We start from the raw sequence: 13,949 nt of genomic DNA, 5'->3' as shown, positions 1-13,949 counted from the left end.
TGCCTTGAATAACAAGTTTGTGCGTTCAAATAAAATGGCAGAGTTAAGAGCGCACACAAATCCGTATACATTAAAAATCGTGCAAGAGTGTGGAATTTTCTAAATTTGAAACTTTCAGAAACCGAGCAAGAATGTAATAAAACACAAGTTTTTACTTTTGCTCTTGAACGTAATTAAATGTGCGCTTAAGAATGTATATAAAGATGTAACAACAATCTTTGCAACAATTTTATCTTCGCACAAATCTATACTTAAATATAAAAGTGTGTGATCTTTCAACGTTCTTGAATGATGCTTTAAATTTACGGTTTTGTATCTTCTTCAACCTGTACACTCCTAGCATACGGGTAAGATTGTATATATAAAGGCCGCTATTGTTGTTCAGAAAAATTCGTTAGATCCTTATATCTATAAAGAAAACGAGACATACTATATAATATTTAAATATAAAACCAAGTTTATAAAACAAAGAGCATACAATTCTTTGTTTGGTTGACGATATAGCAGATTTTTGATAATCCAATAATAAAACAAAATTAAATTAAGTTCAGAATAAATGAGAAACATTAGTTTTTTTTTTTTCATTGCATATTCATTAGTGCAATGTTTGATAGTTTAGTTAATATATATGATCTTGAAAAAATTACGTATTATTTTTATGTATAGTATAATATTTAAGTTTTATGTGAATTATCTCTAACATGGATATCCTTCAGTTCGTGGATAATTAACATCTTGTTGTGATTTGTGAAGATAATTCAGTATCTTCTTTGAGTTGAGATCTTTAGACATTAATATATAAGTTACCAAAAGAGATGTGCATTGCATGCATTACTGATATAATGCATATGGGAAAAATATGAATAAAAATTTATTTTATATACATAATAATTGATATGGTTATTATAAATAACTAATGTCGAATATTTTTACCAGATCTTTTATTGCATACATTTTGCGATAAACGAATGGCATATAGTGTATATATGTATATGTATGTACATCTGATTATGTATATAACAGATTTATAACATATATTTACAATGAACGAATGTATACACGATTGAACTCTCGTGTGTATGTTATATCTTAATTTCTCCTTTTCCTTACATTGCAATCAGGATCTCTCTTAAGAAAGAGAGTAAGAATATAATGTTTGTCAAAAGTATATAAATATTCTTTTCGATGATCGTTAGTTTTATTCCGTTTAACATGTTTTATTTCTACATTTTTTTAGTTTTATGATTTTAACTGTTATAAGAAATTCAAAGTGTTTGCACATTTAAATCTTTTACTTTGCAATTTTTAAATTTATCGAGTATATATATATATATATCTTTAAATTTTATCGGATTCTGTGGGCATACTTTCTTCTTGTGCGATATCGTTCAATGGTATCACTGCTCTGTTCGCGTTATCAAACTCTCCTCGAGGATTCGCTCGACGTCGCCTTTTGGATCTCCTTTCTGGCGGGCATAATAAATTTCGAAAAGCGTAAAAGTAACAGACCAGCATCACAATCATTATTGTGAAGCAGAAAATCGAGAGAACAATGACAGCGATTGTAAGTCCATCCATCTCGTCTCGCGAATTTGACGCTGTTGATGCTGTAACAAACATTTATTTAACGCATTTTAATTTTTTTTGTAGTAAGTCTAATCAATTGAACGCTGCAAAAAAATATTTTTTTTCTTTGATTTGTAATTTGTAGCTTGAAAAGGTAACCTTAATAAGGATTATCGGAAAACGATAGTACATTTTCCATTACTGTGTAAAAATTAATTAAGACCTTTTAATTTTAATTGACTATTATTAGACATTGTTCTTTCTTAATTATTTGTCGATTTCGTTTTACGAATAATGTTTTATTGGTATCCACATTAAGGTTTTTCTTATTATGATTTTCTTATAATGTTTACATTTATTCGTTAAGTTTCAACTCAATGTGTAATATATCACAAAAAATTATTATTTATTCTAGATAGATTCTATATTTATATTCTATATTTAGATTCTATAATTTTTTCGATCTCTGTGTACCGAACTGTCAGTTAGATCAAATGCGTAGAATTTTTTACGTTTTTCGATCATCGCAGAAGCGAATGTCGAACGATAGGATGGCTGGCGGAAAATCGAGCAAGAAGGGAAAAAGTAATTCCACGCTGTCGCAATCATCACTGCAGGTCTTACCCTTTTTCACATTCGACGTAATCACATTTCCTTTTTTTTATTTTTTTCAATGTATACGAGACACTTTTACTCGATCGAGCGATTATCTACATTTCTACTTGAATTCTAACACTTCTAAGTCCGAATATATTCTCTTCTTCGCTATCATTGAAATAAAGACAATAACAGACAAGATCTATATCTAAGGGAGTATATGAGTATTTCAGGGGAGAATCGCATTTTATTGCGGATGAGAAAGAACACGGAAATCCTGAATATCGTGTACATAATACATATATTAAAACATGTGGAACATAAATTTGTGAATAATTCAAAATATAAAAGATCGATTTATGTTTTTCACATAAATCTTAGATGTCTGTCAATCGGTATATCTTCACTTAGGGAATTTATGTTGGAAATGTCGGACACGGATAAAGTCAAAGCTTTGTGCGATGTTAAACATCACTGTGTAAAACGAACATTTCTTCGCTACACGAACTATGCGCGAAATTTATGAGTTGCAAGATCAGACATTTCTCGATATAGCGCGAAAGGATCCGGAATTAAAACAATTCCTGGAAAATAGAGAGAGAGAGAGAGAGAGAGAGAGAGAGAGGAGGCGATACATAAATCATCATTTTTTTATATATATGAAATATATTTTATGTAAAGTAAGAAGAAAAATATATACAAAATATATGACATCTTTTTATTATATCGTAGTACGTCAAATCTTCTTCGTGAAAGATATCACGTTTACGACTTCCAATTCATCATTCTCTTACACGAATCCACCCTCTCAAAAACCGCTGAGTCTATTCGTAAATATTGGTTCCTCGAAGCAGTAAAAGCACCCTAAATGGCACACTTGTCTTCAGAACTGACAAGCTTTATGTTCCTTTGATAATAATTTATATAGAGGACCTAATTTCATATTGATTGAAGATGATGCTTCATATTATATTATAAGAAGTTTTTTGCACATAGAAACGTAATTTTAATATCCGTTCAAAATAATCAAGATCAAAATAGTAATTAACGTATGCGCAAATATATATATAATAAATGTAAAAAAATTTGACGGAATAACAGAAATAAATGAAATTTGTGGAAAGACTATGTGAGTCCATTTAAATGACTTATGTTCATTTTATAATGCAATCTTCTTAAGATTGTACATTATAATTAGTGTTATTTTTACTTTATATTCAATTTTTGCTATTAGTACAATATATTTCTAGATATGAATCGTGGAAAATGTTTATATTTTTCATCCCCTATCATCCTCGAACGGTCGGTGTCATTTCAAAACACTGTGACATATACGTAAAAATAGGTACAATAAATGTACGATAAATGTTAGATATCTCTGTGTGTGTTTTAGTAGATTTTTTAATTGTCTATTTTTTCTTTTTGCTTTTAATTGTCTATTTTTTATTTTTATGTTTTCTTTTCAAATTATTTTCGTGACTACAGATATTCATTCCGACACTCTTTAAGGGTGTAAAGGGCCGTGTAAATTAACTTATGTGTAATTTACCTACGAAATAAACAAAAGAGTAAAAAAATGAGAACATAATTAAGGGAGTAAGTGAGTAAGACAGTGAGCTAAAGTTACCGAGAGGTGGAACAACCCAACTTTAATCCGAGTTATCTGTCATGGGGATTAATAATGTCAGATGAAATTATCGGAGAATATAAGAAATGGGGATTTACTTTTAATGCCTTTGAGTAAAACGATTAAAATTAACGAAGCATGAGAGAATCATAAACAATTTAATTTTATCATAATTCTTATCCGAGGAAATTAGCAATTATATGTATAATATAATGTTATATGTATAATGTATTATACATACATATATAGATATGTGTAATATATATATGTTCTATAAATATATGTATATGTCACATAAGTATGTATATATAAAATAAAACGATCATCAATCAAATGATTTTCCCCTCACCTATATGTTTTTATGATATCGTAAGGAGTTCTCGGTTCTTCATCCCCCTTTAATACGGTTCACGGATGTGAAGTATTCGATTTTCATGCATCATCGAACTTCGTCTCGCTCCTATTCACCTCAGACTCGGCAAATTGAATATCACTGGACTTCCGTTCCTCGACATTTCATAGAGCATTCTCTCATCCTACTGATCCCACATCCTACACAGCAACTGACAGCAACTTGATCTATTTTACTTCAACATAACGTTCAGGAATCGGACGTTGAATAATTCGCATTTAGATATCAAGATAGCATTACGATTCCGCGCGGTAGATCGATCAAAGGAAGAACTTTGAGTTCCGTACATCGTTCCAATAATCATTTTTCAAATTACGTAGAATTCTTCGTATTCACTTCCAACAATCACTATAAATTGGGTAAATCGATAAATTTCCTCTTCAAACTTATAAGCAATTTTTTTACACTCCCATGGAATTGACGCATACTAATTACAAAATAACGCTTTTAAAGCGATGAAAAAACTTCGGTGCGTTATTTAAAATTAAAAATAAGTCCATCAAATTTTTTCCTTATTGAAGTCACGTGATAGATAACTGCAGCGTTGACGAAAAATCGATATGAAGACAAAATTAATTTTTATTTTTAATATCAATCGCAGAGAAATCTCTGCTATAACGTTGTTTACAGCGCGAGTGTTGCGTGCAAACTGTGACAGCGAACAGTCCATTGTAATACTCTGTCTGCGCATCCTCATGAACTCCTGCTGCTCCCACTCACATCCCTTCTCGTTCCGCTCATCCCTTCATAATATATAACAATCCTTGACAAAAAACTCACCTTTTTAGTGTATGAATAATTCATTCTGCTCTCAGTGAATTGATTATTTTCGCGCAATATTTATTTTTCCATTTGAAGAATTTTTGATTGCTATTTGTTTCCCTTAAACGTTTTATGCCTTCCTATAAATATTCCTATAAATATTAAATCCTTTTGACGTGTATAAATTTCTATATGCATTAACTTATTGAAAATTTTATTCGTTTTTCTGACACGTTTATTATTTTTATCAAATTAATACATATAAATTTAACTATTATATTTATTACAATAACTCTTTAAATAAGGTGACAGTTTGTTGATGAAAATATAAAAAAATCACTAATTGTTTTTCTGAAATAATTAACAAAATTTGGAATAATTTCTTTTTACTTTTGTTTGAAAATGAACTACATATAGATAATAATCTATTCTTAATTAATCAATAAATTATATGCTTCTCGATATATACAGTATATAGCAGTAAATTATGCATTCGTGATGTTTTGATCGTATCCTTGAAATATCCTCATTGTATTGACGCATAGGCGAGATAATTAATGTTCGTTGCATGAAATGTCATCTACCGTCGAAGCTTTCGATTAATCGATGCTATATTGAAATTACCGAGAGCTTTCTAGTTAATTTCCTCGATAACGTTATTACTTGCTATATTTACTGGCCACGGAAATTTTTTTTATTTTTCAGCTGAATGAAATTTCTTCTCGTACATCACATGTCGCTTGCTTGGCAATATATTTCTTTCTTCCCTTATCACAATTTTTGGCAGCACCGCGCTATCTCTCTTCGACAAACTTATGTTTCCCTCGAGCGAAATTCTCAGTTAAATATTTTCAGACTATGATAGCTAAGATTAGAATTTAGATTGAGAACAGAATGGCTCCCGCAGATTATACTCTCTGGAAAATTAGCTGTATGTATACAGAGCTGAAACAGAGTTGCTTCAGATCTTAGGAATGAGTTCTCTTCACGTCAAAAGAAAAAAGAAAATTTATGCAAACATATAAATTTGTTGTTCTCCGAAGCTCTTGTTGGAAGAGTATCTTGGAAGTAGAAATTGCAAAACGTAATATTACGAGATTACGATGGAAATAAGTTTCACAAATTGCTGAACAATCACATCTTTTAATGGCAGATTACAGGCGCAACAAACCACATATAATACACTTCGTTAGTTGTGCCTGAACCGTGTAAATTAACCGTGTAATAAAGGTTCCCATAATTTATGTGCCGTATATCGCACACAAATTATTAATAAGAGTTGCTAGGGTAGGTGACAAATAATTCATCAGAAGATTATAAAGGTAGGGATAGAGATAAATTGATCGGTCTCGAAATGTAAATTTAACTTTTCATTTTGAGCCTTTCTTCGTTCGATTATCTGAAAAGGTCAATTCACCCTTTTCGACATCTTCTATAACCGATCGTGGTAGAAGTTGTCTGTAAATTAAATTCACAATTACTCATTATAGGAAATTGCTTTTATATAATGACATAAACTGTCAATGTTTTCCTATTGCAAAAACTACTTGCAAAATCTGTCGTGTATTATATAATAATCTCTGTTCTCTTCAGGATATTTTGAAAAAAATGCAATTTCCTATAAGAGAATGTATTTTCCGCACATTAAACGGCTCCGTCTAATAAGTGATATTTTTCGTTTGTTTTATTTAAATTCCATAAAATAAATCATTATAAATTACCTCTATTTTTGGTACTGATAAAGAATATTTCTTATTTCCTATAACAAGTGTATAAAAGCTATTAATCTTTATTACAGATATCGAAGTCTGGTCACGTTTTCTGATACGCACTGTGCAAAGAATTATAAAATTTATATGAAAAAGTAAATAGAAGTATTTCTTAGAGATCAAATCTTTTTCAAGATGGACTAAGTGCTTCCTTCAGAATATTGCTAAATTCTTTTAATTCGTTTCTCAACTTTTGTATATCTGTTTCTTCCATTTTCTTTTCGTATCGACGGAGATAACGTTGTACCAGTTGTGTCATAACTTCTGCGAATCTTTCATCCTTTTGTTCTTCTAGATCCTCCTGTAATAAAATATGGATTAAATAAATAAATCGCACTTCTGTTTTTATTTATTAATCATAAATCAATCTATTGTAATAACAATAACGCTTATAAATGGATAAAACACGAATAAAATATCAAAAAGAGAAACGAAAAATTATTCAATATGAAATGTTTACTTCTATTTTGTAAAATTTAATTTGATATTTGATTTAATAAGCATTGATATTTTAATTGGATTAAATCAGCATTGGTATTTTAATTTTAATTTAGTTTATTGCAAAGTTTTATGAAAAAGTATAGTGAAAATATTTGGAAATAATATACTGACTATGTAACAACAATTTATAAAATCCCATCGTGCCCGTTTACCAGGTGGTGGTTTAATCAATATTTTTATGTACTCGATCACCGGCCGCAATCCCGTGAAAATTGAGAAAATGCAGAATGGCGGTGGGAGCGTTGTTGTAAGCATAAAATCGACATAAGCCTGAAAAAGTAGAGTGATAGGAGGTCATATGCTATTGGCATTTAAAAATGGTTTACAATTTATTATTTTAACTTCACACGTCTCTCTCATTTTTTACATGAATATTATTTTTTATATTTTTTACATGGTTCGCTAGAAAAAAATTGTTTTCCAATATGAAAAATAAACGTCGAATATATGTAACATACTTATAAATTTTCACTAACTTCAGTACGACCAAAGATCCACTCTACATTGACATTATCAGTCACTTTGGTAAAAGTATTCGCCATACATGCAATTAGCATATTCAAAACGATTACCACGGAAATAAATTGGAAACCTGAAAAATAGAAAGCAAGTTATTAAGACGATTATCTATAAAATATATTTTCGTAGAGTGTCAATGAAATAGTAAATGCACTTACTGGCAAAGGCAGAATAACCGATAAATTCGGTGAAGGTATGATGATTAATTATTGTCTCTGAGTCCCTTCCACCTGGAAGATTTTCGATAATCACGTCGGCACTTTCTACGGGACTCATGCAAAAAACAGCCCAAAAGAGAGTCTTTAGAGTAGATTTGAGATCCACGAAAGAACTTTCTTGCTCGGTTTTTAGTTTTGATTCGTCATCAGTTTGCACCATTCCATTATAATATTGATAAAGGTGACACAATCCTGAGGAAACAATCTCAAGTTTATAAAGTAAACTTAAAAAAGTTTTTTTTTTTAACAGTGTTAAGCTGCTTTTCTTTAGATTTGTAAACACTAATGTTTTTAATATAGAAAGTTCTGGAACAATATTACTTTAAAATTATGCATAATTTGCTAAATAAAATTTCGCAACGATTCAATTGATACAAAGAAACTGATACAGAAGAACTTTATACAGATCAATATGTGTCATATCTTACCAATTGCAAATGCCATAACAATGATACCGAATATTGCAACAAAATGACCGACATCTCTAATCATTTTAACTAAAGAAAGTTGCAAAGGTCCTAGATCATAGTGTAGTTGGCAGATAAATAACAATTTAAAAAAGGCCATGATTGTTGCGACACAAAATATCCCTTCCGCTATCAAAGTCGGATCATATTTGTGCCAGTATTTTCTTTCTAAATCACGTTGACCATTTATTCTAACGTCGATTGCGGCAACTATCCAGAAGAGAAACGTCAGAATGAACAATATGATCATAACAAGCTCATACCTGCATTGTATAGGAAGAATATTTATATAAAAATAATCATAATATTTATATAAAGACGATCATAAATTATATATTAATTAGATTATAAAATTTGCAATATGAATTTTTATGTGCAAGATTTAATATTAATTAACGATTATTATCCATTAATTCTCGTCTTACCAGTTTGTACGCGTTCTAAAGCATCTAACCGGACCGTCCACAATACAGAGTCGAATGAATGCTATTGTGTATGATATCACGTAAATAGCGAGAACCCATTCGTATCCTGAAGAAATAAGTTGACTTAAAAAGAAATTTAACCAAAATCTAAGTTTAATCGGAGTTAATTAGACGTGCACCAGTATTGGGTGGCCCACGAAGCTGTTCGGTTTTGTCGCTTCGCGACTGCAAAAACACAAACGTGAGAAATATCACGTAATTCGCCACAGAGGAGAGACATTTATTAATCGGGATTTCATAGAACTTGGCCTGTTTCGAATTCGGTGCAAGCAACATGACGAACGCCATGATTGGTAGCATGACAATCCGCGGAATTATCGTCAAGCACTTGAGCAACGTGTTTCTGACCTTCCATTCATGCCACGTGTCAATCCACTTGCTCTCGACGAGCTGCAAAATCAAATATAACTTCTTGACAGAACTTCTTAATTTGCGAAAACTTTCGTGATAGAGTTTGCAAAGTATTTTTATAAAATAGTTCTATATTTAAAAATTTATTTTTGGCAAGTATTATATAAAGTTAAGCTTTGATTTTGCTATATAAGTTCTATAAAATCGAATAAGAAATATTAAAATTAAGGAAGAAAGACACAAAAAATAAATCATTTTGATTTTTCATTTAAAATAAAAAAGTTTTTTATAATTTTAATTATCTAGTACTAATTACAGCAACGTTAAGACTTCGCCTAAATATCGATTATCACATTGTTGTAGTACCTGTTGTACATTTGGATGAGCCACAAAGGTTTTCTGCTCGTAATCCAAAGCTAGTAAGAGTCGGGGATATTCGAAACTAGAAGTACGACCAAAACCAGTGATTTGTCTTAATATACATCGAACTTCTTCGGCGGTACGAGCGCAATCAATCAACTCTGTGGCGAATTGAGACACCTCCTTTATTACAAAACTAAGTGGATTATTAACTTTTTATAAGCAACATATAATATCTTGATATATCGCAGATATCATCGAAATATATTAATAATAGATAATTTATCATTCTTCTATATGCAGACTGTCTTATTTAATTAAACGAATAATTTTGCTAATAATTATTAATATCCAATAAATTTGAATAAGGAATAAGATTTCACTAACATCGGACAATGCTTTATAATCAGGATAGAATTCTTTATCAAATGAAGCTTCCTTACTAAACTCGGCAGATAATTGAAAAGCTTTTAAGATGGGATCTTCTTCAGTTTGACAAAGGTATATTGGATTCGATATTGCGCTATATATAAACAATCTCATTTTTTCTAAAGTCACGATATCAACCTTTTCCCTTTCCGGTCTGTGAAATAAATTAATAATTTATGAAATATTTAATTAAATCATTATTTAATAAGTTATTCAATTGCGATATTTTCAAGTCATGACACTTGAATGAAAACATTTATAAATTAAAGATGCAAATGTTATCTTCAAACAGCTCGATATACAAACGTACTTGCAAACCTCATCGCAGTTGCAACTAGGCGGATGTGGTTTCGGCAGAATATGACGTCGGAATCTGAGTATGTCAATCATCTCGAAACGCCCGTATTGTGCCGCCACCGCGAGCGGTGTTGTATCATCCGGGAAATCGGGGCTATGAGTGACACCAGCGTATTCGAGACCCGGTGTCAATTCATTCAGCTTATTCAATATCAGCACAGCGATCCTCACTTGATTATCTCTGATTGCATGTAGATGCGTGTCGCCCGGATCGATATCCGGATGAGACAACAGGAACTCAACCATCGCCATATTTCTGTCGTTAACAGCAATATGCAGCGCACTCATACCCTGAAAATGAGGTATTCAATTAAGACCTCCTGAGTACTCAACATCCATATCGAATTGAATTGTGACGTTATAAACGAGAAATGTCATAAGCGACATGTTGATTTTTTTGCATATTTATTTGTAAATAAAGACAATTTGAATAAAACGAAATAATGAGATCGCTGTAAAATACTTGTAAAAATAGACCGAGACTATCATTATTCCCTTTAATAGTTGGTAAACAATTGTAAAAGGCACGTAAAGTGCATTTATTAGTTTTTTACTCAATGCGTAGCCTATTTTCACTTTACGACTTTTTCGATTATTTACCCTACTGACTGTTAGTCAGTAAATATAAGTCAGATGGGATAAGGATGGTCTCGACCCATTTTTATAAGTGTTTTACAGCGTTCTCATTCCGTTCTTATTCCGTTTTGTCCAAATTCTCTTTCTTGGCAAAAAAAATTAACGTGTCATTTCTCATTTACGGCGTCACGATCCAATATGGCTGAATACTCAAGAGGTTTAATTTTATTAACTGGCAAAAGAAGTTCGCTTATCATAAATTAGAAAAGAAAATTGAGAGTAAAGAGAAATAAAGCGAAACACAATGAATAATTCTCTAAAACTATTTTTTCTTTCCGTTTCTATTGTCCTGCTACTTATATAATTGTCGAAGTAGTGGAAATAACGATTTGCATAAGAAAACGTAAAGCGGTATGCCGTAATGGTTGAATGACCGAAAAATTTCTGGACTTTCTCGAAATTCTTTCTTGCCACGGTCTCTTCCTGTAGTGAGATCGACTTTTAGAAGGCTATCAGCTCCACTCTTTTTCTCGGTTGTGTCCCTTTTTGTAGGAAGAATGGCTCGACGACGTTTCTCGCCCATCTGCGGTGCGTTTACAGAGGCGGACCCCAACAATGGGCCAGCACCATTGTTGTCGCCAACACCAGTCACAATAATATTCACTGATATTTTGGCTTTTCGACAGGCCCCTGGGAATATCCATGTACATCCACACGCCTAACGACAATAACAGATCGTGATATATGTTGCCAAAAAGTTCTTGTTAGCTGTCCCTTAACAATAGACAGCTGCCGCCTTTAATGCATGACTCGGCCAGATTTTACGCCCTGCTAAATATTTGTTTGTCATTTGTTTTTTGCAATTTTTCTTTCGTAAAGAATAAATCGTAAGCAAAAACACTTGGTAGCATGATTGAGGTGTGTTCTATTGGTTTAACGTGTGATAATCCTTTTATGGATGCTTTAACTTTATACCTTTTTTATATACCTTTTTAATACATTACGTTTCTATTTTACTTAAAAAAAATAGTTTAAAGGAACTTAAATGTTCTATCAGAGAATGGGACAAATTGGCGAAATTCGCGAAGTTTATTGATATATCATAGATCACACCAAGGCACACAAGTAGAGTTTCCAATGTCAAGAGAATTCCCATATAGAATTTATAGCGGGGCAAGTCATTTGAATAATTTTTATCAGGTCTCAGTTGAAACCATTGTCTTGTAAAAAGACGGTCTGAAATATAGCTGAAGATACATGGAGAACACCCAGCTTCCTCCTCTCTGTGTATTTCTCTCTTCCTCCCGCTTCTCCCGCTCTCTTTCTCTCCTCTCCTTCCATTCGCGTGCCGTCTCTCTTCGTGCCGCTTCGGCATTTCGGTCTCAAAGTCAAACGAGAGTTTGGTCGCTTTTCTGAAACCCTCTCAAAGAGACAGAGAGAAAGAGGAAGAAGCACACTGAGATGGTTACCGTGCTGACCGAATGGATGGAGGAAACATTCCACGGGGGGTACATGTTCCTCTATAGGGTAAAGATCTGAGATAACTGGACTTCGCATCGCCTTCATTCTCCTCGTTTTGTCTCCCTTCTTCCTGTATTGGTTCCGCCGTTTCTTGCACGGAGTAAACCACACGAGTTTGTAAAAGACTTTAAAACTGTTGGATTCGCTCCTTAAGATATATAAATAAATATTTTTAGATTATATAAAAAATTTTATATTATATATAAAACTTTGAAAGTTCTAATAAAAATTAATTTTTTTTGATAAAAAATTATGCATTAATTATCTTTCAAAAACGTAAATTACTATTAGAGTAAATGAAACTAATTCGTTATTTGTTACTGCAATCCATTTTTCTTGATTCTCTTTTTACTGAGTAAGAACAAATAAAACGGTAAAATGGTACCGTTTTAAATTACATCAAGCGATCTTAAAGAAAAGATTTAAAGATGACAAAGGTAACCTGAATATCGACAAACCTGCGAAAAACCTATTTCCTTTTGACGCGCAGTGTCTTTTCGGAATGAACCCTAACATAAGTGACGGTATCGTTTAAATCACGGAGTCAGTGACAAAAAAGATAAACTTGGAAATCTTTATGACCTGTTCAAGAGTTTAGTTTGAAGCCGCCATTCGTATGGCTTCATGGGTAGTCCAATAAATAAAATAGAAAATAGATGGAGTCTGATGGCTAATAATTTATGGAAAACTCATTCCGCCATAAATTATAATTAAACATTTTGGATCACCAATGATATTTGCAAATAATAACGTATTTACTTGCTTCATTTCCTTCTTTGTTTTGCAAATATTTGCAATTATCGTTGATAATTTTAGTGATTAATTGCAAATCAGGAAATAACTTTATAGACTTTTGATTCCACACAAATGTATTTCCTCAATTTACTCAATAATCCATAACCTTTATACAGTAATCTTGTTTTGATATTAATATTTTATACTTCTTCAAATTTGGAAAATTACAAATTTACATACTTACTTGAAAATTGATGGCATTTATATTGAAATCCGGATGTTGCTCCAAGAATAATCGAGCTTCAGTAACACTTCCATCGTCGACAATTTCGAAGAACTTTTTCTCAAGTTCTTGCAAATGCGGAAACATCACACCAGGCTGCAATAAAATAACCTTAAAATAAACCTATCAGGGATGTATCATATTATATTTATATTTTTTACATTAAAAAGGTTAAGTAAAGAGAAAGAGGGGGAGATAGGGAGAGAGGGAGAGAATCGTCTTTTTCAACCCTTTATTTAATCTTACATTTCCAAGTTCGTCCTCTTCTGTTCCGGCTGTTGTCTCATTATCCGTCATCACGAGTGATCGCTAAATTATATTTATTTCTCACGATTATATAAAATAAAATCTATTTTTGAAATATAAATCCAACCGCTCGAAAAATTCAGACATTAAATATAAAAATTTTTTAGA

General features: G+C 31.7%; 1 protein-coding gene across 1 annotated transcript; it reads right to left on the bottom strand.

The window, feature by feature from the left end:
- Window positions 1-924: 924 nt before the first annotated feature.
- Window positions 925-13,840, bottom strand: LOC105151131 (short transient receptor potential channel 4). Its single transcript, XM_087409581.1, is given in 11 exon segments — window positions 925-1,607; window positions 4,140-7,034; window positions 7,346-7,504; window positions 7,711-7,826; window positions 7,912-8,163; window positions 8,400-8,701; window positions 8,864-9,031; window positions 9,033-9,313; window positions 9,641-9,817; window positions 10,022-10,217; window positions 10,374-13,840. Coding segments are annotated over 10 exon segments (2,157 nt in total). The 5' UTR covers window positions 10,709-13,840; the 3' UTR covers window positions 925-1,607; window positions 4,140-6,863.
- Window positions 13,841-13,949: the final 109 nt, after the last annotated feature.

This window comes from Acromyrmex echinatior, chromosome 9, assembly GCF_024713525.1.
Source record: "Acromyrmex echinatior isolate Ae372 chromosome 9, ASM2471352v2, whole genome shotgun sequence".
In the NCBI taxonomy this organism is placed as follows: domain Eukaryota; kingdom Metazoa; phylum Arthropoda; class Insecta; order Hymenoptera; family Formicidae; genus Acromyrmex; species Acromyrmex echinatior.
This window is presented reverse-complemented; position numbering and strand designations above follow the sequence as displayed.